The 23602-nt window shown below is 43.0% G+C and overlaps 1 protein-coding gene across 5 annotated transcripts in view; it reads right to left on the reverse strand.

Annotated features, from left to right (window-relative positions):
* Positions 1-23602, reverse strand: part of SEPTIN11 (septin 11) — a 92963-nt gene that overhangs the window by 41698 nt on the left and 27663 nt on the right. For all 5 annotated transcript variants that reach the window (XM_007165577.2, XM_007165572.2, XM_007165576.2 and 2 more), the window contains exon 2: positions 5099-5213. In XM_007165577.2, coding sequence (XP_007165639.1) covers positions 5099-5213 — 115 coding nt within the window. The remainder of the gene's footprint in view (positions 1-5098; positions 5214-23602) is intronic.

The raw sequence follows: 23602 nt of genomic DNA on the forward strand, positions 1-23602 counted from the left end.
CAAGACTGGCTACTTGGATCATTATTATCATAATTATTCAAATAGCTGTGCATGCAGGTCTGTCTGCCTCCTCTAAATAGTCTGGATTTTATTCTTGGATGAAGCCAGATAATCAGAGAGCTATGCTGTGTTGTTTTAACTCCTCATAGAATTGCCTTTGATGGAACATGCTTTAGCTAATACCACCAGCCGCGGTATTAGCTGGTGGTATTAGCCAAAGCATGCTGGTCTTTCAAGTCCCCTTGGAAGACCAGCACGTGACCCTCGGCGTTGCCTGGCTCAGTGGCACTGAGTGGGGGACACTCAGGAACCCAGGCTTAAATGGAGGGACGGCCACCGTATGTCTTTTCTGAAAATCCATGGGAGAGATTTTTTTCCCGGTGAACTGTGTTTCATCTGGAGCAACTATTTTGTTTTTACTTTATAGCTATTGTAAGTCTGTCATCATTAAACTTTTAACTTGTGTTTGGCACATAATATGTTTTTAACAAATATCTGTTGAATGAATGGGTCCCTCCATGCTCTGACCACTGGCGGAGAGGTACATGCGTTCCTGAGAGAATCAACTGCTATTGGCAGGTCTGATGGCTGTTAGTTCTGACTCTAACCTTGGCTTCACTTTATTTTCTGTGGTTAATTTTATCTTTATTCATTAACTCATTCATTTCACCCTGTAAACCACTTCAGAGCCTTTCCTGGAAAAGCAAGATGGGATAAAAATGTTTAAGATCTGATTGTAAAATTCTACAGCTTATGCTGACACTATAGCCTTGGCTAAAATGATCTTAAACTTGTCTGTTTTCTTTTCCCCTTCTGCCTTCCCCTCAAAACAATACAGTGGAATTATTTTTTTTAATTCTATTTTCAAAATATGTTATTAATTTACTTTAACCCTGCTATTGAACTGGTTCCTCTTCAAAAGCAGGGATGTCACAGTATTTTATCCATCTGTGTAGGTTCACAAAGAACCAACATACAGCTGGATCAATGTTGGAGTTTCTCACAGAGCTGGTGTCATTTTGGAAAGTGAATGACAAAGATGTATAAATTTAAAATTGTGAAGAAAGGCCGAACGCTAATTTAGATTCTTTGGAGAAATACAGCGTGGGTAAGAAAGAAAGGCTTTATTTAAAACAAAGTGCAGTTTTGGGGGTGAACTGCTGTGTTGTAGGCAAGATGGAGAGTAGGGGAACTATGAACTCTTGGGTGTCTGGTACCCGATTTAGCATCAAGAATTCTCTTCCCAGTTAAGTGAACACTACTCTCCCGCTCTTTATTACATTTCTATCCAGGACTCAAGAGATTGGTTCTAAAACCATTTAATTCAGTGCCTCTAAAACTAAACTAGGTGCACGCCAGGGTTCATTTCTGTCCCGGTTTGTTTCCTCTCTGTTTGCAACCTGTAGGCTCTTGCCACAAAACAAAATTACAATTCTAAGACCTTTTAGAAAAACATCATCAGCTTCCTTACTGGGATCATAACTCTTTTTAAAAGAAATCCTCAATTCCCTTCCACACTTTTCACATGGAAATAATGATGCTATAAACACCATGCATGCACATAAAAAACAGAAGTGCACAGTAGGATGACAAGGAGAAAAGAAAGGACCATGGATACTCAAGTTAAATACGACACCAACTCCTCTAAGTGGCTGTCAAAATATTTTGATCAACTAGAATGCTTTTCATAGACTCTTACTTTAAAAATAGATAGAGGGGCTTCCCTGGTGCCGCAGTGGTTGAGAATCTGCCTGTCAATGCAGGGGACACAGGTTCGAGCCCTGGTCTGGGAAGATCCCACATGCCGTGGAGCAACTAGGCCCGTGAGCCACAATTACTGAGCCTGCGCATCTGGGGCCTGTGCTCCGCAACAAGAGAGGCCGCGATAGTGAGAGGCCCGCGCACCGCGATGAAGAGTGGCCCCTGCTTGCCGCAACTGGAGAAAGCCCTCGCACAGAAACGAAGACCCAACATAGCCATAAATAAATAAATAAATAAAATTTAAAAAAAAAATAGAGCATTAATTGACAGGGAAAGTTGTTTCCTTATACAGATATTTTGCTGTAAATTATTTGTGAAGGGATCTGATGTGTCCTACCCTCTGAGGATATGTACGTTTACCTTAATGCTGACACCCCTATCTCCCAAAGGGCTAATGTTGGCTCCAACGGAAGAGCTCCAAAGTGCTATGGAAAAGAACCTGCTAGATATACGGGCGTGGAAGGATAGGCAGGACTTACTGTGGAGTGAAAAGAGACAATGCAAAAGAATAGAAAGGCATGATCTCACTTATGTTACACCAAAACAAAAAAGTACTTATGTAGTCATGAGAGACCTGTTTATATCTGTCCAGTGTGTGTCTCTCCCATGCCCTTTCTCCTTTCTGCCCAGGTCTTCTCTCCTACGGGACCCTTGTATGTTTCGGGGTGGATGAGCCCCATATCACCCTGGGCAGGCAGATGACCCCAGCCTGGATGATCAGAGATCCTGTGACTGTTGAGGAGGCCTTGTCAGTAATGGCCTCTCTCTCCTCTGGGGTTGCTCAGCTGGCAACACTGCTGGAGGCTGTACCACCTCCTTGAAGAAGAAGCCCGACCATGAAGCCAAGCAGCAGCAAGCAGGCTCGAAAACCAGAAACGGAGCCCTGCAAACTCTGCATCCCTAGAGCCAGCTGTTCTTAATTACACCATTCAATCTATTACCTTTTTAGTGTGTTTGGGGGTTGAGGAAGAGCCTTAACTGAGTTTCAACTAGATTTCTGCAATTCTCTGTGGAAAATTTCCTAACCCAAGAACAGTCAGAGAGAGATGCAACATTGCTGGCTTTGAAAATGGAGGAAAGGGTCCAAGAGTCAAGGAATGTGGGCAGCCTCCAGCAGACGGAAAAGGCAAGGAAATGTCTTCTCCCCTTGAGGTTCCAGAAAGGAGCATAGCCTTGCGGATGCCTTGATTTTAGCCTGGTGAGACACACGTGGGACTCCTACAAAACCGTGAGATAACTGATGTTGTTTTCAGCCTCCGAAAATAATTTCCAAGTACAGAAAAGTTGAGAAAGTTCCTAGGATTCCACAGTGTTTTCTCTGTGGAATGGAAATGAGGGTAGGAGAGAAGGGGGGACATTTTATAATTTTTTAACATAAACATGCATTATTTTAAATAACTTGAAAAACTAATTTTCAACATGGTTAAGAATGGAACAAGAATAAAAACCTAAGAATCATAGGGATTATCAACCACCCAGGAGAGTCAGAATAGCAGCTGCTTTACAAATCCAACAGCACAGCATGGAAGTGGCTTGTGGGGAATTCCAACTAGCACCATGATTGTGCTAGTAACACAAGGGCCAGCCAACGAGCCAACACTCCCCCTTGCACACCACACACCCGGTCAAACCAGGTCCTTCCAGCCCAGTCCCACTGGAAGGCTTTATCCTACTTGCAAGGGCTGGGCCATAGCTCTCACATAGATTCTTGAAACTGATTTTGAAGACAGGGCTGGGGGAGACGGAGAAGAGAAGCCAGAATAGTAACTGGCCTACAATTTAGCACACTTTTCAATAGAAAATCAACAAATTGCCAACAAATTGCTATGCTAATGAAGAATTGTCCTGCTCTGCAATGAGCATTTAGCAGAAGAGAAAAGACGACTCATTTATGCCACTCTGAGAGCTGCCATTCCAGGGGGTCCCCTGCTGAATTTTAATCGGCTTCAAGTGGGGAAAAGGGGAAAGCAGGAGAGCTGGCGGCTCTGGTCATGTTTCTCTCCAGTCATTCTCTCCCCAGTACTTGAGACATAATGCCAGACAGCAAGCCATCTGGTGTGCAAGTCAGTGGCGGCTTTCTACTAGCGAATGCCCAATGCAGGGGCCACGTTCAATATGCTCCTCTCGAAGAATTTTCAGAAAGGAAAATACCTGGCAATCCCCCCAACAACTAACTTACATGGAATGCACATCTTTCTTTCCTAAAGTCACTTCATTTTACTTAGACAAGAGAAGTCAGGACATTCTGCCAAACGTCGGGGGAGGCTACACAGAGACCACATATCGGCTACATACAGAATTCCTTTTAATTTGTCTTGAAGTCTGTGCCCAGAGGACAATGGCAACAAAACAATGCAGCCCGAGCCACTTCACTGCCGTTTAGCCTGGTCCTTCATCAAGAGTGACAGGGAGGGTGAAGGAAAGGCCGTCATCTGTTCCAGGGACATGTCTGCTTCAAACCAACAGGAGATTTCTATTTCTATGTTCCTCTTTTTCTCCACCTGCTTTCCTACCTTCCTTGTCTTAGTTTAAGAAAGATATGGCTAAAGAAGAAGAAAAATACCAAGGCCAGAGGCCTAGGTCAATGCATAACATCTAAAGGATATGAATAACACATCCTGAGGATTCAAATATGTAAGTTGTATCTCTTTGGCCTTTTCCATTTATCTACCAGGAATAAACTGAGGTCAATTTCAGATTCCAATTTAAGGACAAAAGGTTAATTTATTAATTCAGGCAGAAAATGTATGTCAAATATAAAATAGAATTTTAAATTGTCTTTTGCTCTAAAAGCAAAAATTTTAAATATTCTAAGTTTATCAAAGTGGTTAAAGTAGTTTCAGATTTTACCTACTGTAGACAGCATATCTTTAAAAAGACTTCAGTGGAGATTACTATTGCACCATAGTCAAAGACCCTGGAAACAAATTCTTAAAATGCTTTTGAATGATCTTCCTATGTATGTGCATCTCAGGTCCTTCTTTCAACTTCCTATAGTCTAGCTAGGGTCTAAGTCCCTCCCCCCACAAAAAATTTAAATAAGTGGTTCAATAGCAATATTAAACTGATCACTGCTTGACAATGTGACACAAATAAAAATAACATTTTGAGTAACATCGCAAAGCCTACAAAGCAACCTACCTAAATACAAGTCTCGATCTTTGTGTGACATACATGAGTGGGTATTATTGCCCTGCTTTACTGATAATGAAAGAGTAAAAAATATCATTCCCCTTATTTCCTGAAACGTATTTCCTGAAACGTGCCCCTCTGACAGTCACCTGCCAACACCTAAGAGTCAGATTCCTTCCTCAGCGGCAAGGGATGAGTCACTTACCAACACACAGGATGTTGAAACAGAATCCTTGAGAAGTCGACTTGTTGACCAGCTGGTCGGGGAGACTGTCAAATCCAACATGGCCAGAAAGAGACAAGTTTCGAAGCTCTTCATTCTGGAATTTCAGAAGGGAAACATTTGATAACCCATGACAGTGCCACCTGGGTACCCCTCCCTCTCCCATCCTCTCTTCTTGACATGCATGGAAAAAGGCGACCCCTCTGTGCCCACCCCGTCCCTGGCTTCTACACAACTGAAGCTACCAACTCCAGAGCCACGCTCTTTCCACAAAATCACACTGAGTCCCTAAGTACACCAATCTCCCTCCCAGGCAGCTCAGGTCTGGTTACAGGTGCACTGGTCCAGGGGAAATAAGCTTCTAGCGGTGGCTGATTCAGACATGCATTAAGTGACATTAAAAAATTCAACCATTTTGACAGCTTCAAGCACTCAAGAAAACCCTTCAATTTACTTTCAGCCCAGAGGCAAAAAATAAAAGACACTCTTCCAGATACAGGAAGGAGCTCTGAGAAGCTCACAGCGGAGGATGCATAGCCGTTACAATTATGGAAATTCTGTAACTACCATGATGAACATATTGAAAATGGTGTGGCACAGGACTTGTTTCCTTCTCCTCCATCATCTGGACGGGCTTCTTGGGGCTACTTTGCTCTCCCTCACACAGCTCCTAGCATAGGTTCTGCACTCCCCGCACCTTCTCAAGAGTCTCCTGAAGAAGACTGGGACTAAGGTAGTTAACATACATTTAAAAGCTGGATGATTTATGCTGTTTCATTAGATGGTGCTGACTGCCTCCACAATTTTGAATGCATTCCGTGGGTACTGGAGATCATCTGTGAAACCCTTCTTTCCCAGGAAAACAGAGGTCAGCTATGGTCTTTCAATTAAACACCACAGTTATGGTATGGGATTCCAGAAACTAGATCTTGAAAGCCTTCCTGAAAATGAGACTCCTGGTGTCTGGCTATGTTACCAATGAGCTTTATACTCGAGATACTGAATTTTGGGTGAGAAAATGAGCCTCAAATGTCCATTTTTTAATAAAGAAGAAAAAGCCTTGCACAGGATCATCTGGTCACTATTTTTAAAATGACTGGTTTTCGTTATCCTCCTATGTGTGTTACACAATGAGAGTGAGGTCTTTTAATAATCAAAGACTGAGACTCCATTTCCGAATCCCTACAGACACTATAGAGGCAGGGAAATGTAACTCCATAAACGTTGTGATTTTAATGGAATGCTTTATGAACAATATAATATCTGAGGGCCTCGCTAGCTCTACAATTCTGATTCTGTGAAACAAGACTGGAAACCACGACACTGCCTGAACACCACGGTGGCAGCTGCAGGTTTGAGGTCAACGAGACAGAGAACAGATGTCTAGTCTATGAATAGTCTCCTTGAAACCTGCCAGCAGTGACTATGAGACTCAAGAGTGGGGCTCTTATCCTTGAGCAGGAGGGTCTGGCCAACAGTGAACCAAACAGCTTGGGGAACAGCCCTGGTAGCTTGGCAAGGCCTCCTGACAGCACCCCAGGGCTACCACCTGCCCCTTCCTCTCCAAAGACCTCAAAGGTTCAGACAGCAGGTATTTTTAGGGCGTTTACCACATCTGCCAAGACTAGGGGAGGAAGATTTGAAAGTAGTCTGGGTTATATTTAGAACTCTTTCCATCACGGCTGCACAGGGGCTGCTGTGTAGCCAGCGAGGAGAAGCCATCACACCAGCCTCTTTCCTGATGCACCACGGCCTTGAACAGTCAGCGAGCAGCACGAAAGGGGACGAGGCAAGTTAGAAGCATCGTCCTGCCCTCCCTCTCCTCTTTGCCACAATAATTCTTTTAATTTCCGGGGGGGGGGGGGCGGGGAAGAGTGGTTTATTGCTCTGGATTCTGGACTGTTGTTGGGTTTTTAGGTTCAGATATCCACCCAGGAGCCAATCCTGGGAAAGAATCAGAGTTGGTAATTATAGCTCTCATCCCAGAACCCAATGCTGAGCATCTCATATTCTCACCATTTCCAAAACATGAGAAACCACCCACATACCCACTGAGTATTTTTATACCCGCTGAAAACCACATACAAAATGAAGGGTTATAAAACAGTTTGGTCTTGAAATTTTTTTTTTAATTTAAATTTATGTCTTCAGAGTCTCTCTCTTCTTTGTCATATAAAATATATCAATTTTATAATGCCATTTAAAAATTCCATAATCTGAGCCTATTTCTCTGCCCAGCAGTAAAGGAATCCTTTACTGGGCTATTGCCCATTGGTGAGTGATGGGGAAAGGGGAAATAGGAAGTTCCTCCCTTGGTTCATGAACAGGCTTAAAACTGAAAGCACTGCAGGATGTGTGAGGGGAGCTCTATCTCACACACAGCAGCTAAAATGAACTCCTACACCCCAGCACTTCATAGCGCCACGGTTATGGCTTCATGCCTTAGATGTCTCTACCCGAAGAACGTGTGCGGGGCTCTTGAGTCTACAGGCGTGATCTCAGGGAATCTCAGATAGTCTCACGTCTTTACCGCTATCACACACCTAGCAACGACTCTCAGAATTTTCTCTCTAAGTACTCAACTCTGTCTGCATTCCAGTTCTGAATTTCTACCAAAGGGGCAGTTCTCCCGGGTTGTCCTTTCTGTCCCTCAAATTGTTCTTCACGAAACTTGAAATCATCTTCTTCTATTGCAAACCCACCCCTACTCCAGGGTTCCCTGTTTCCGTTAATGGCATTTATCTGTACCTGAAACCCACCTGCCTGCATCAATTCCAAAGTGTTGTCAATGTCACATCCTCCTCCTCTTTATTCATACTAATTCAACAGCCTTCCAACAGTCACCTTGCCTCGATCCCTTGCCACTCCCTCTAAGCTTCCCTCGCTCTACCTTGCTGCCAAAGGGATCCTGGTACTCAAAGGCCCTCAATCCAAACTTGGCCTGCCATCTCAGGAGCCTCCATGGGCTACACTCAAATCTCTATTCCCAGTCCTCCCAGGGGGCAGCTTCCACTGCAGTTAAATGGAATTACTTACAGTTCCTGGGAGGAAACCCCAGGGTTCTCGTCATCAGACTTTACTCATACTATTTCCTCTATCTGGAAGGACCTTAACAGCCAGTGTTTACATATCCAAACCTTCCAGATCCCACAGAAGTTTTACCTCCAGGCTTGTCTTTACTATGAAATCTTAGGGAGAATTTCAGTAAACATTCCCCCTACCAATAAAAGGAAAATAATAATTGGATAAAAGTAGCTCGAGCTATTTGGCATTCCACCATCATCATCATAACAGCTAACTAACATTTATGGACCAAGGTTCCAGAAAAGCCCTAAACATGAATGAATTAGTTTATCTTAACAATTCTATGAGGTAGTTACTATTGTTACCTAACCTCAACTGACAGATGAGAAAACAGAGGCCCAGAAGTTTAGTAACTTGCCCAAGGTCACACAGCCAATAAGGTGAGAAGCTGAAATGTGGACCCAGGAGGTCAGGTGCCAGAGTCCTCACACTTAGTCACTGTTACCACATGATGATCTAAGTTCCTAGGTAGCCCAAGACAATACAGTAATTGTCGCTGCTACTGAAATCCAATATATTAAACTAGAAAGAAAAAAATGTTCTCTAAAATCATAATTGTTTGGCAACCATAAGAGGTGGAAGTTGAGAATTAAAATTGGCCAAGTAGCTCTAAGTATATTTTCACTGGTCCTGGCAACGCTGAGACTTTGATTTTTGCATCTATGCACATGAAGCCAATAATAAAAGGTTTAGTTTGGACCCTTTTTGAGATGCAAGTGCCACCTTGGAGCCTCCAAGTAAGTAACTATAAGACCTTAATTGATTTAGTCCTCCATTTGCTAATCTATCTAGGGAGGGGTTGTACTTGGATGATTTCTAGGCCCACTCCATCTTGAAATGGGCAATGACTAAATTCTATAGTATAAAATAAAATAACCAGTCTCTAACTTGACAGTCTCGTTTTTCTCTTTCCAGATCATCTTGACATGAACACAATTATTTATTTGTTCATTCAAAAGAAACCTCACTGCTCAAAATGCTAAGGGAGCAAAAATACGTTATTTTTGTTATTCACTGATAAACACTCTTCCTGCCCTTCAGAGGTTTACAATGTAGCAGTAGAGACAGGACACGAGTAAATGTAATACTATTAAGGATAAAAGTGATAAATACCATCACTTTCACTGTGGGATGACAAAGGGGAAACAGGTAGCTTTTGGCTAGGGAAAGTCAGGGGGGCATCTTTCAAGAAGGCTGGAGCTCTCCGAATCTACCAGGGAAAAGAAGTCCAGCTTGCAGAAGCCTTCCAGATAAATGTTATCTATACACAAAGGGTCACTTTATGATGAATGTGTACTTTGAAGATTATAATCGACAAGTTTTTCAGAAGCTGTCTAGCTGACTTCATTATGGAAATAATTATAAAACAAATTATATAAGAATGTGTGCCAACACCTACATTCTGAGTGCTGCTTTAAAATATGTTCCACAATTCCAAATCTTGCTTAACCACAAGTAGGATGGAAAAAGGCTTGGAGTCAGACAGCCATGGGTTTGAATCCCTACTATTTGTCCTCCATCAGTAAAAATGGAGGACTTGGCAGGGTGGCTGGGAGGAACTAAGGAAATGGTACGTATGGGAGGGCCAGCATTTAATAGGTCCTCAGGAAACCTGGGTTTCCTTTCCCTAAATTAGGTGGGAGGAAGAGACAGCTGTCATTTTAAAATGAGGAGCCCTTCTATTGCTGCTGGGAGCCCGGGGAGAAACTGCGGATGGGCAAAGCCCGCAGACTAACCAGGCAGGAAGAATCACTCACGGAGGAACAAAGAGGAAAAAAAGAACATGGAAGAGAGAATGGGGACTCCAGTGTGAAGAAAATCCACGCTTGGAGCTTCCCTGGTGGCGCAGTGGTTAAGAATCCTCCTGCCAATGCAGGGGACACGGGTTCGAGCCCTGGTCCGGGAAGATCCCACATGCCGCGGAACAACTAAGCCCGCGTGCCACAACTACTGAAGCCCGTGTGCCTAGAGCCCATGCTCCGCAACAAGAGAAGCCACCACAATGAGAAGCCCGCGTACCCCAACGAAGAGTATCCCCTGCTCGCCGCAACTAGAGAAAGCCCGCGCGCAGCAACGAAGACCCAACGCAGCCATAAATAAATTAATTTAAAAAAAAAGAAAATCCACCCTAAATAGGAAGCTCATTTGCAAGGCTGAGGGGAAAGCCACAGAATTCCATTCCGGTTTGCAGGCCTCCACATCCTCCACGGCTGGAAACCATTAAGGATTCCTCATCTTCACTCTCCCTTCTATTTTAGTCCAGCCCAGAGCCTCCTGAAATTAACAAACGGGCTGTGCACAGATGGATTCTATTCACCATACTCAAAGTGATAACCCAGTTCTTTCCTTTTAAAACTGAAGGCTTCAGTAGATGCGGTTAGTAGGTAGTCTACAGCTGCTGACTCTTATCAGTCAGCGGGAGCTGGAGAGCATGTTACCAAGGTGATATCTGTTTTCACCTATGCTGAAAACAATTAGATTTCATTTTTTTACCTTTAAAGACAGACATTACAATTTAAGTTTAGAAAGATTCTGCCTCTTTAAAATTTAAATTATTATTTTTTTAATTTAACAGGTAACTTCTTTTATGTATTACAGAGCTGGAAATTACACTCTTCTCAAAGCCTCATTTTATGGAGAATGAATTACATTGATCCAAGTCACTTAATCTCCGGGCTTATGTTTCCTCATCTGTAAAATGAGATTTAACCAAATGACCTCTAAGCAAAGTCTTTGGTTCTAATGCTAATTCTAAGATTTCTTGCATTTGGAAATCAGAGATGCATAAATCTAAATCTGTCATTTTTGCTTGAGGAAAGCCAACACAGGGCAAAAACTTCTTGGCAGTATATTTTCTATTGCCAGATCCAAGATGGCTCAGTTTTTACATGACCCTTGAAAGAGAGTTCCTGTCAGTTACCCTGGTTAACTCCAAACATAATAGAAATCTGTGTGTACCTCCGTGTCTTCCACGTGAACTTTTCATTTTTGCTTGCTTAACTATAATAATATGACTTAGTTTTAAAACAAAAGTTACGTACCCACTCCCTACAACTGTCCTGCTTAAAAACTATCTTTTTCTGCAGCTATATCTGCAGTCTTCAAGAAATTTTTTGAAAAGTGGATTTATAGCCTCAAAACAAAATGTAGAAAATTCTTCTATTTAAGTTAATCATCTCTTCAAGAAGAAAAGCAAATTTTTCATGCCTTCATTCATTCAACAAATATTTATTGAACACCAACACATGCCAGATACTGTGATAAATGCTAAGGACGTGATGGTGAGAAAGCAAAGCATTGCTAACTCATGGAACACATAGTCTAGTGGGACAGACAGATGTTAATCAAACAATCCAAACGTATAATCACAAGCTATCCGAAGTACAGAATTCGATGCAACCTTGTAACTCATGTGATTAACTAGTCATTCTTGCAGTAGATCCACCAGCTTATAGGATATAAAAACATGTATTAGTCTGCAGCATTGTTTGATATTAATTTAGTAGACAGCTCCTATGTACAATTGATGTGCAAGTTTTATGTATTCAGATGAAAACAAAGAGGCTTTTTGACCAGCATTGCCTGATGGGAGGAGGTAGAAGTAATTAAGACTCAAGTCCTAAGAAAATGAATGTCCAATTTAAAATAGAGCTGAGATGGAACCATGGGGCATACTCCCTTTACTCTCTGTCTTTTCCCATAAAGGTGATGTACACTTAGAGAAGAGGAGCGGCACATATCCCTTCATCATCTTAGACAGAGTCTTTTTTTTGAGGCTCTGTTTCAGTAGTACAGATGCCAGCCAGCTGGAGACAGGCAAAGAGAAGAACATGCTTTTCCTCACACAAAATCACTGATTGAGCACCAGCCACTTCTCAGTATTTGGAGAAATCCTGGCCTCACAAACTGTCCAAGAAGTAAGCTCTTCCCAAGTGCCCGATTGTTCATTTTTGTAAATATGTACACTTATCTAAATACATTCTAGAGAGTATTCAACTGGTTTCATATTCTCTTTTAAAGAAAGAAAAGTTGGTGGGAAGATGGGACCCGCCCTTAGTTCTCAAGCAAAAAGGAAAACACTGGTATGCAAAGTATCAACCCAAACCACAACTACGAAGCCTGCACTGGGATGTTTTCAAGGCTAAGCATTGCTAGGACCACTTCCATAATATAAAACATCTGAAGCATCTCACTACCAATGAGGACTGAGTTCTTTAAGAATGACTTGGACAACATTTGCTACTCTGCTTGTCATCTATACCATGAAATCCCAAGGTCAGAGCCAAGAAAGCCCCCAAGGAAATTGTCTCACACAAGCAGCAGAATAGTAAGAGCCAGGAAGAAGAGAGAACTCTTAGGAGGAAAACCATATGAGGAAAGAACTTGAGTGCAGCCCAGCTGGAAGCTGGGACTGTGAAAAAAAAGGCACCCAGGGGCCAGTCCCCAAGTCACAGAGCCAGGAATGTCAGCTCTGACTATCAAACCCAGGAGTCACTCTCGAACCACCACCAAATAACCAGGAAAGACCTTGATTAATATTAAGTAACTGCTCCAATATTAAGTGCCATCTCTAAGCAACTTTCTCCAAAAGACTCCCAGCAGAGGGACAGATTTTGCTTTTCTAGATCCTTGCAAGAATAATATGGTGTAGGGGTTTTCTTTGGGGATGGTAGGATTATAGAGAAATTTTACTTTCTAACTGTTATGTTTCTGTAATATTTGAATTAATTACCAAAAAAAAAAACTCACACTTTTATAATAGAAAATGAGATTTTAAAAATCAGGAAATGGGTCGTATTTAGATCTTGTACAGTGAGGGAAAGGGGTGCCAGTTATCTGCGTAATATAAAAAGACGCAGAAACGGTTAAGATAAGTCGTGCTGATATGTTAGGGTGAATTCTTTCATGCTACCCGCGGACAATGTAATCTAAGAAAACCAAAACTTCAACATTTTTTCTTGTTAAAAGTTGTAGCAAAGGGAGCTCAGCTCGGTGCTCTGTGATGACCTAGATGGGTGGGATTGGGGGAGTGGGGTGGGAGAGAGGTCCAAGGGAGGGGGGAATATATGTATATATCCTGATTCATGTAGCTGATTCACTTCGTTGTACAGCAGAAACTAACACAACATTGTAAAGCAACTATACTCCAAAAAAAATTTAAAAGTTTTGTCAGGACCACAGGAAATTTACTCGTGACTTTATATTAAAGGACAGTCTCAACTTGAATTTAAATAAATAAATAAATAAAAATCAGGAAATGTGAATAACAATAATAAATAATAAAAATCTTTTCAAAGTAGCTAAGCCTGCAATTTTACTGCAGCTAATAGGTGGGTGGTAAGATAAAATATGTGTACTTATTTCTTTTCTAATAACAGAACGAAGTTACACAGAAACCGATGAGAGTAGGCAAAAAAGCAGAATAGTACAGTAGAAGGTACTTGACGCGTGAAGTCAGGAGACTTGGGGCAACTCTGCCATTGTTTAGCTGTATGACCTGGGGTAACTCATTTAACTTCTCAGCCTCAGTTTTGTCAACTTTTTGTTTTGAATTGTAGTTGATTTACAATGTTGTGTTAGTTTCAGGTGTACTGCACAGTGATTCAATTATATATATGTATATATATTCTTTTTCGGATTCTTTGCCCTTATAGATTATAAAATATTGAGTACAGTTCCCTGTGCTATACAGTAGGTCCTTGTTGGTTATCTATCTACTTTATATATAGTAGTGTGTACATGTTAATCCCAAACTCCTAATTTGTCCCTCCACCCCACCCTTTCCCCTTTGGTAGCCATAAATTTGTTTTCTCCGTCTGTGGGTCTATTTCTATTTTGTAAATAAGTTTATTCGTATCTTTTTTTTTTTTGGCTTGGTTTGGTTTTTGTTTTAGATTCTACATATAAGCAATATGATATGATATTTGTCTTTCTCTGTCTGGCTTACTTCACTTAGTATGATAATCTCTAGGTCCATCCATGTTGCTGCAAATGGCATTATTTTGTTCTTTTTTTATGGCTGAGTAACATTCCATTGTATATATATACCACATCTTCTTTATCCATTCCTCTGTTGATGGACATTTAGGTTGCTTCCATGTTTTGGCTATTGTAAACGGTGCTGCAATGACCATTGGGGTGCATGTATCTTTTCGAATTATGGTTTTCTCCAGACATATGCCCAGCAGTGGGACTGCAGAATCATATGGTGGCTCTATTTTTAGTTTTTTAAGGAACCTCCATACTGTTCTGCATAGTGGCTGTATCAGTCTTGTCAACTTTAAAATAAACTAGCTCACCAAGCTGTTGCAAGAATTAACATAATTCTCTCTCCTCAGCTCTTTTGACACATTTTTGCTTGGATGACCCCATCCCTGCCCATGACAACCCCAAGCTAACAACTCCCTGGTTATAACCAGCTGCCCGCCTCCAGGCTTAGGGGTGCCTGGGCATCCATGGTCCAGGCACCCCTAAGCCAACATCTCCAATAGAACACACCCTATCCCCCATTCTCCATTCAAACCTGTCCTTCCTCCGATTTTCTTATGTCAAATGGCAACAATATCTACTTCAAGGTATTAGTGGCCTCTAGAATAACATCAATTCGTATGCATATTGCTAAAAACATGCATAAATTTATAGGCCTCCGCCCTCTTGCAGAAGAAAAAAGTCCACTGGTTAATCATCTTAAACGCTCCGCTACCCTCCGAATTAGACGGTGAAGGTTTCCTGAAGCCTGTCAGTCTCAGCTTAGATTTTTCTCCTCTGTGCCCAGATGTTAATAACCACCCATCATCCCTTTTTTGGCTGAAATCTGCCCACCCAGCGCTCTTAACTGACAAAAGTGCATCCAGTCTACCAGCTGATTTCTATTTCCGAGCCTGGAAATCCACGACTTGAATGTCCCTCTTTTCCTAACACCACCCCTATTACACCTCACCCAGATGTGTATCCAGTGTGAGGTTTCACAGAAATCGTTATCTTCCAACCTCATCTTTCTCGGATAAGGAGACAGGTCCAGCGGCTGATGGGTCCTCCCCAGGCGCAGGGACACGTGGAGAGACAGAGCTGCAGCACCCAGCGCCCTGGCGCCTGGTCCACCCCGCCCTCCATTACGCCTGGGCCAGCTGGAAGGTGAAAATTCACACTGTTGCTGAGTGAAGCCTGACACCAAAGGCCTGAGGACACAGCCCTGCTTCTGCTCCTTTCTGTCTCCTCTACAGCCTCCCCTCACAGAAAGCAGTCACTGCCCACACTTCCTCCAAGATCTTGCTGCTTTGTCTGGGATTAGAGTCTCACCTTTGTCCAGTTAGATATCCGATCTCTCACAATTAGGAAATACACTGTTTAAAAACAGTCCTCAGAATCGGGTATCTGAAGTGAACAAAATCCCAGCTGCTGCCCACAGCCCTGGATCCTGGGGAGGTGGGGGAAGGATAGCCAGGATGGGGGAGGTATTGGCTTATTAGTAAAATAGTCTTGCAGCCAATAACTACCAAGTGTGACAATCCTAAAATTGTAAAAAGTGGCAGCACTTTTTTTTCTTACAGACAGAATGCTTTTTGCCAGAAGTCCATGTAAATTCTCAAAGGCTAAATCTAACTGGATGCCAAGAATTAATAACAACAACAGCAAAAGACATTTTCTTACATTTCCAAAGATCGGTCTTTCTAGTGGAGTCAAAGTGACTCACGCCTGTGAGGGCCTAATGTTACAAAGTGCTGATCAACAGAAAGTCTCACGTTTGGGAATAACAAGGCCCACATGTGCATTCCAGGGACTCTCACAAATTCTGGCTCAGAGGAAGACGGGTGGGAGGGGGAGGGGGATTGACAGATAGGCAAGAAGTATTTAGAAAGGCACATTCCGATTAGAAACACATGCTACAGCTGTTCTCTCACACCACTCAACATCACCAAGACAGAGAGAAGCCCTTCACTCAGCAAACACCAAGGAAAGCTAATGAAAAAACCACGGAGGAGAGTCACTCATCATTTCGAAACCCTCAGCTTTCCAGTGGGACCCCAAATAACCCAATGCCATCTCCAACATATCACCTACCTTGCAGGGGAGAAGACCACCCAAGCCCTCACAGCTGTGTGTCTCCTTTTCTTGCCTTCTGTCCTGCCTTTACAGTGCAGCAGATCGTTCCGACAAGCTTTCTCAAAACAGTGGTGAATAGGAGGTCAAAGATAATTAAGGGGCCCATATCAGTTGGAAGCTTTGTTCTCAACTTTTTTTTTTAAAGCTAAGTTTTTTTTAAATTATTTATTTATTTATTTATTTATTTATTTATTTATTTATTTATGGCTGTGTTGGGTCTTCGTTTCTGTGCGAGGGCTTTCTCTAGTTGCGGCAAGCGGGGGCCACTCTTCATCGCGGTGTGCGGGCCTCTCACTATCGCGGCCTCTCTTGTTGCGGAGCACGGGCTCCAGACGCGCAGGCTCAGTAGTTGTGGCTCAAGGGCCCAGTCGCTCTGCGGCATGTGGGATCCTCCCAGACCAGGGCTCGAACCCGTGTCCCCTGCATTGGCAGGCGGATTCTCAACCGCTGCGCCACCAGGGAAGCCCTCAACTTTTTATGTACGGTTCTCCTCCTCATATTCACACATCAATTCCTCAGTGCTTCCTATCTGAGAAATATTGTGTCTCAGTTCATGTACCTCTATTCACTGAAAGCATTCATCAGCAAAAAGTGAAATATGGATGGGACACTTCCTTCCTTTTGCCACCATTTCTATCACCGGATATAAATTAGCCACTTCCTTTTTGAAAGATATTATTTATTTCTGTCCCTTTCTGAAAATGGAAGGGGCTTTCAGTTACTGTAATGACCACATAATGGCAGTCTCTGAGAAAGAGGAAAGAAATCCAAACCAGCTCTGTGGCAGTCATAAACAAAAGCACCAGGGATTTCTCCTCCCAAAGCATCTTCAGTTGCTCAGCCCGGCTGATTTAGAACATCTTTGAGTGCAGGAATTCATTTCTAGCACCTGACAATTGAGGGACTATAGCAACAATGACCAAAGACATGGTAAATACGTTCTTAGGAAATAAACATACAAATTACCATTTGATATCACTCTGCAAATATTACTAAACAATCCTGGCCAAAATTCTCAAGCCTTCCGAAAATAAAATAGTACTGCATCTTAACCTCAGCCCTGGATGAAAAGCGATCAGGATGAAACAGAGGTTGTCTGCATACACGTGGGGTATGTCTTAGTTTCTTATTGCCAGGCAACAAATTACCAAAAAACTTGGTGGCTGGAAACACCTATTCATCAGCTCTCGGTTCTGTAACTCAGAACTCTGGGTATGGCATGGCTGGGTTCTCTGCCCACGGTATCACTGAAATCAAGGCACTGGCCAGGCTGAGAAGCTCTGGAGGAAATTCCACTTCCAGTCTCATCCAGGTCGGCAGAATTCATTCCTTGCAGCTGTAGGAGTGAGAGCCGCCTCTCCTTGCTGACTGTCAGCCGGAGGCTGTGCTCAGCTCCAAAACGTCACCCACAGTTACTAGCCATATGGCCACCTATCTCCAAAGGCAGCAACAGAAAATCCCTTCTGTCCCTCTCATATTTCAAATCACCTTCTTTAGAGAGAGTCCAGTCCCGGGCTTCCCTGGTGGCGCAGTGGTTGAGAATCTGCCTGCTAATGCAGGGGACACGGGTTCGAGCCCCGGTCCGGGAAGATCCCACATGCCGCGGAGCAACTAGGCCCGTGAGCCACAACTACTGAGCCTGTGCGTCTGGAGCCTGTGCTCCGCAACAAGAGAGGCCGCGATAGTGAGAGGCCCGCGCACTGCGATGAAGAGTGGCCCCCGCTTGCCGCAACTAGAGAAAGCCCTCGCTCAGAAACGAAGACCCAACACAGCAATCAATCAATAAATCAATAAATCTTTAAAAAAAAAAAAAAAAAAAGAAAGAGTCCAGTCCCTTTTGAGGGACGGATTGGATCTGATCTCCCCGGGATAATCTTCGTATCATAGAGGAAACTGTGCTATAACATAACCTAATCAAAGGGGGTAACTAACCCGTCATACTCACAAGTTCTGAGGGTTGTACGGGGCATGCACACAAGAGGCTGGGATCATGGGGCCACCTTAGGATTCTGCCAACCACATGTGCATTACAATTATTCCTATGCTCTCCCAGGTAACTTTAGGATAGAATAAAATAATGAATATTAGAGTTCCCCAAACTAAAAACAAAACACAACGAAGTCTCTGGGGGCGGGGGAGGGGAGGGGGGAGACAGAAATGAGTAAACCATAGTAAACTAGATCTCTATCAGGTTACCAAGGCATTTCTACCCTCTCTTAACCAAAAGTGATAAGGCGGCTGACGACAAACTAGCTGGAGTGTCACTTTGCCTTTGGAGGAAGTCTTCCAACAATGAAAGTAAACCTTGCAAACATTCAGGTGGCTGCTACGTAAGAATTCTAGGAGACGCAGAAGCTTTTTAAGGAACTTAAGCATTATTAGGGAGAAAAGTCATTGAGACAAAACAGAAGATGACTGCAAACTGTTTGATGATGAAATATAGTACAAAGTTTATCAGTGTGAGACAATGGAGAGCAACATGGACCATGGCAAAAAACTAAGACTCTCTCTGAGGGGGTCAGACCTCAGCTAGCTCATGATAAGGGGAAATCAATTGGGATAGCTACAGAGAAGGAATGGAGATGGGAGGAGAGAAAGAAGTAGAGTCTGTTAGGGGAGGCAACAGGAAAGGAAAGAGGTCCAAAAGGGCACGGAAATCAATGAACTGTAAAAACCAAAGAATAATTCAGCGTAGAGGATATAAGACTTTAAATAAAACTGGTTCACATTTCAGTTTACTGGAAATATCCCTTAAAGTGAAGCATTACAAAGACACATATAAGCAACACATAACTAAACACATACCCAGGATCTGTCACTGGGTGTCCCAGTGTTGAGGGAGGGAGGAAGTCAAGGAACAATCACTGGGCGGACACATCATGAAAGATTTTTCTGTTTCCTACCACCCAGTGCAATTAGGAACAGATCTTCCCACCAGAGCAGCAGCCCAAGGGATCTTGGGTATAGAACTGCCCTCTAGCCAATGTTTTAACCTAGATTACCAGCCTGGGCAACCATCCAAATGGTAAGCTATTCGATGCAAACGTCCTTCAGAGCACATAAAAAAACAAAAAAACAAAAAACATATCTTGCAGAAAACCTAATAGTTTGACTCCATTAATTATGGCTACAATTTCTGCCATTCTAATCAAACTAAAGCTTTCTTATTTCTTCCTACTGTCTTTCTCAAAAAATGGAGCCAGTTAACCCCTAAAAATATAAATACTCCAGCAGAACAGACAACTTTCTGCCTTCTAGTAGCACATCATAGAAGTGTGTCCATCTTAGCTCTAAGAAAAAGTTGGTGTAGGGGTTTTCTCACACATACTGCTGTACTTAGGAAAGCAGACCCAAGAGGCTATGTTACAATTTTCCTCTACTCTCAAAAGTTTCCTGTTGTTGGATGATTTTAGATGCTGGCTTTCTTGTCTTGATCAGCCAATGCAAAACAAATCTTCTCACATGCTGTCACAGAAGAATGTTCCCACAGTCCCCTCCGCCCCCTCTACTGCCTCTTAAAGAGGCATTTTCATTATCATTATCATCATGTTATTTCTAAACAATCAAGTAGGACCCAAGTCGGATACTGGGAAACCTCTACTACATACAACAATCTGTTACAAAATCCCATCAGCTTTCAAAACTAGATGACAGAATATATGCAACAGCAGAGGTTACACTTTCATGCATCTTGTTCCCACAAAGCACAAAGGAGTTGGGTTGGCAGCCCAGACTTCTCACTGAGATGGGGTCCAGTCCCAGCTCTATGCTCCTAGATTAATAGATTAAGAGTTGTGGGATATGTGAATAAGAATATGTTTCTGACAGTCTTTGATAGCATGATTACAGGAAAGCATTAAGCTGAAATCGAAACTTGAAAGATTATAGCTTGGCAAGAGATCCTCGCTATAATTCATACATTCTGTAGGAAGGAGAAACTAAGAAAGTTAAATGAGACCCAGGGTGAAAGAAAGAACAGAATTAGCAAAAGTCTTAGTCACTGATCCAAGCTGCCACCATTAACCTCTTCCAAAGCCTTAATGGTTCATTAGAATAATTATGAATAGAATAATTATATTCATGTAGTGAAAATGAAAGGCAGGCAGGGATGATAAGTGATAATTACACTGGCAAAAACAAGAAAAGCAACTTTGGCCATTTGGATTTGAGAAAGATCCAAGCCTCAAATCCCTCCTGCATAGAGAGGGTCAGACCATATATCTTACTGTAATCATGGCTACACAGAGTTAAACCCCTTTGGCCACAATTGCACCAACTGTACATACTTAGGTTGGTTATTACCAGGAGTGGGTTTCGCGCAATGTGGCAGCTGCGACCACCAATGTAAGGAAATAAGGCCTGGCAGCTCTCCCCCCGGATTCCTCCTCAGTCCAATTTCCTACTCTTTAGCCCAGATATTAATAATTCGGAAGACAGTGTGACAGCCACAAGTCATCTGGCTGCTAGCGTGCCCAAATACTCAAGGAATAACCACTGTAAAACCAGTTCTATCTGGACAGTGGAATGAGTGAAAGTTCAGTCCTCAGGGAGACTAGAGCACTAAGAAATGTACCTTCTATTTCACCTCGTATTCTGGGTTCAAGATGGAAAAGTAGATTGATATCTTTTACAAATATCAATTCAAAGTTGCCTGGAATACCTGAATAGTGAAGGTTAAAATATTCATAGTAGGGAAAAGAGGGAACAGGCTCTACCACTTTTTTAGTCAGAGAACTAAAAAGAGGGGATCTAACATTTCCCTTGATCAATCAACCAAAAAGCAACCACTGAACATTTATGTAAAGACCACAATACTAAGTAGAGTTTAGCAAAAATAAACAAGATACTCCAAGGTCGCCATACTTGCTCTACCCTTCAAGCTTTTCGATACTACCCTCCTACCACTACAACCATCACATAAATAATAGTTTACTGGGCACTTTTGTGCCACACACCATACCTGGACCTTTAAAACATCTTCCCATTTAGGACTTCCCTGGTGGTGCAGTGGTTAAGAATCCGCTTGCCAATGCAGGATACACGGGTTCGAGCCCTGGTCCGGGAAGATCCCACATGCCGCAGAGCAACTAAGCCTGTGTGCCAAACTACTGAGCCTGTGCTCTGGAGCCCGCGAGCCACAACTACTGAGCCTGTACGCCACAACTACTGAAGCCCGCATGCCTAGAGCCCATGCTCCGCAACAAGAGAAGCCACCGCAATGAGAAGCCCGCGCACCACAATGAAGAGTCGCCCCCACTCACCACAACTAGAGAAAGCCCCCGCGCAGCAACAAAGACCCAACACAGCCAAAAATAAATATAAAAAATAATAATAATAAATAAATTAAAAAAAAAACATCTTCCCATTTAATCCTCATATCTCTGTGAAGTAGATATTTTTGGTTCCATTTTATAGATGAGGAAACCAAAGCTCAAATGAATGGCAGAGGCAGCATTCAAACCAATTGTGCCAGATTCCAAGTCCACCACCACCTGGACTTGAAGCTGGACATCTGGCTCTTTTCAGAGCACACCACCTGTGCACAGAGAATGCTTTCTCCTCAATTCCACCTGTCAAATCCTACTCATCCTTAAAACCCCAGGCAAAATGTCACCTTCTTCATTAAGCCTCCCCTGGTTCCTTGAATTAGACACCACTGCTCTCTCTTTTACAAACATTCACTGTATTGGGGCCACTCAGCACGTCCTGTACCTAGCAGTATACTTAGTTTTCCACTGGTTAGGCCCCCAGAAGAATGGAAATTTCCTGAGGACAGGAACCCCATCTTACGCATCTTACTTTGAACCTCACTTATCACAATGTCACACGTAGCCTGATCTGTTATGTTTAGGATGAACAAATGCAGGGAATCAGTTCTCACAGAGTTAACAGTCTTCCCCTGCCCTCCCCAACCAAAACAACTGCCATGCTGGAAGAAGCATTCCTTATGGGCTAAAACCCCCAGGGTATGTGTGATGGAGGAAGTAAGGGTGAAGATGCCCTTGGAAACTGGAGAAGTTAGACATTAACACTCCAGCCACACGCATCAGTATGGTCCCTTCCCAGCACTTAGTGGCAATTCATTGTGCATAGTTAGAAGTCAAACACTGTAGGGACTTGGTCTCAGGAAACGTGTGTGTGCGCGAGCGCACGTGCGCACGAGCACCAGGCACCATCCTGGGTACTTCACATTGATTTCACTTATCTCTCACCATCGCCTCTGATATGATTCCCATTTTATAGTTGAGGCAACTGAAGCTCAGAGACTGAGCTGCTCAGGGTCATGCAGCAAGTAAGTGGTGGTTCAAAGCCAGGCAGGCTGCTTCCAAACCCGTGCCACTGAATTAGTAAGGCCTAAGAGCCTAGAAAAGCTACTTCTGGTCAACCTTTTCTAAACCACAGAATGCTGTGTGTGTGCTGGCCATCAGGGGACATCCAGAGCCTCACACCAGCACACTACACTACCATCTCCTAAGGTCAGTAAGAGTAGGAGAGGCAGCTCTACCACGACATACGTGCCTTAAGCCACCTGGTGGAGCGCACAAAGAAAGTAAAGGGGAGACTAAGGAAGGAAGAGGAGGAAGGATCTGAGAAGAGATGCCTTTCCACCACCAGCTGCTGGAGTGGATTCCTGTATCTCTCACACAGAAGGAACAGGTCTAACTGAAAGATTATAGGTTAAAGTTGAGCAGCCTACAGTAGTCACTCTCTCACTCATCCAAAAAGCAAAGATTATCAAGGCTCCCTTCTTAGTTTTCTCTAAGAAGATATGAAAAATGCTATAAAAACCAGTTGTAGAGAAAAATCAACTAAAGCTCACAGAGAAGATGCAAAGAAAATGCACTGGAGATAGAGAAGAAAGACAGGATGCAGTCCTGACTGATTAAAACCACATGGCTAACATGTCGGAAATTCCTATCACTTCCTCCTTAGCTTGTCAGAGAGCACTGAGGAACACACACACATATGGTTGGACTCTAAAAAACTTTTAGGAGTAGGGGATAGAGAAGAACAAATATTTTCTGTACCCCTATTCCCACGTGCAAGGAACTGGCAAGACATCAACTTAATTATCCTAAAAAGAGATGCACCTTTTGGGATGAGAGGATGTCTCCAGATTCATTCCCTCATCCTGTCTAGAAGGGAAGGCTCATCACCCAGGTATTTAAGATTAGATGAAAGAGAGGGCTTCCCTGGTGGTGCAGTGGTTAAGAATCCGCCTGCCAATGCAGGGGCCATGGGCTCTACCCCTGGTCCGGGAAGATCCCTCATGCCGCAGAGCAACTGGACCTGTGCGCC

The sequence above is a fragment of the Balaenoptera acutorostrata genome, chromosome 5 (genome assembly GCF_949987535.1).
Source record: "Balaenoptera acutorostrata chromosome 5, mBalAcu1.1, whole genome shotgun sequence".
NCBI classification, from domain to species: domain Eukaryota; kingdom Metazoa; phylum Chordata; class Mammalia; order Artiodactyla; family Balaenopteridae; genus Balaenoptera; species Balaenoptera acutorostrata.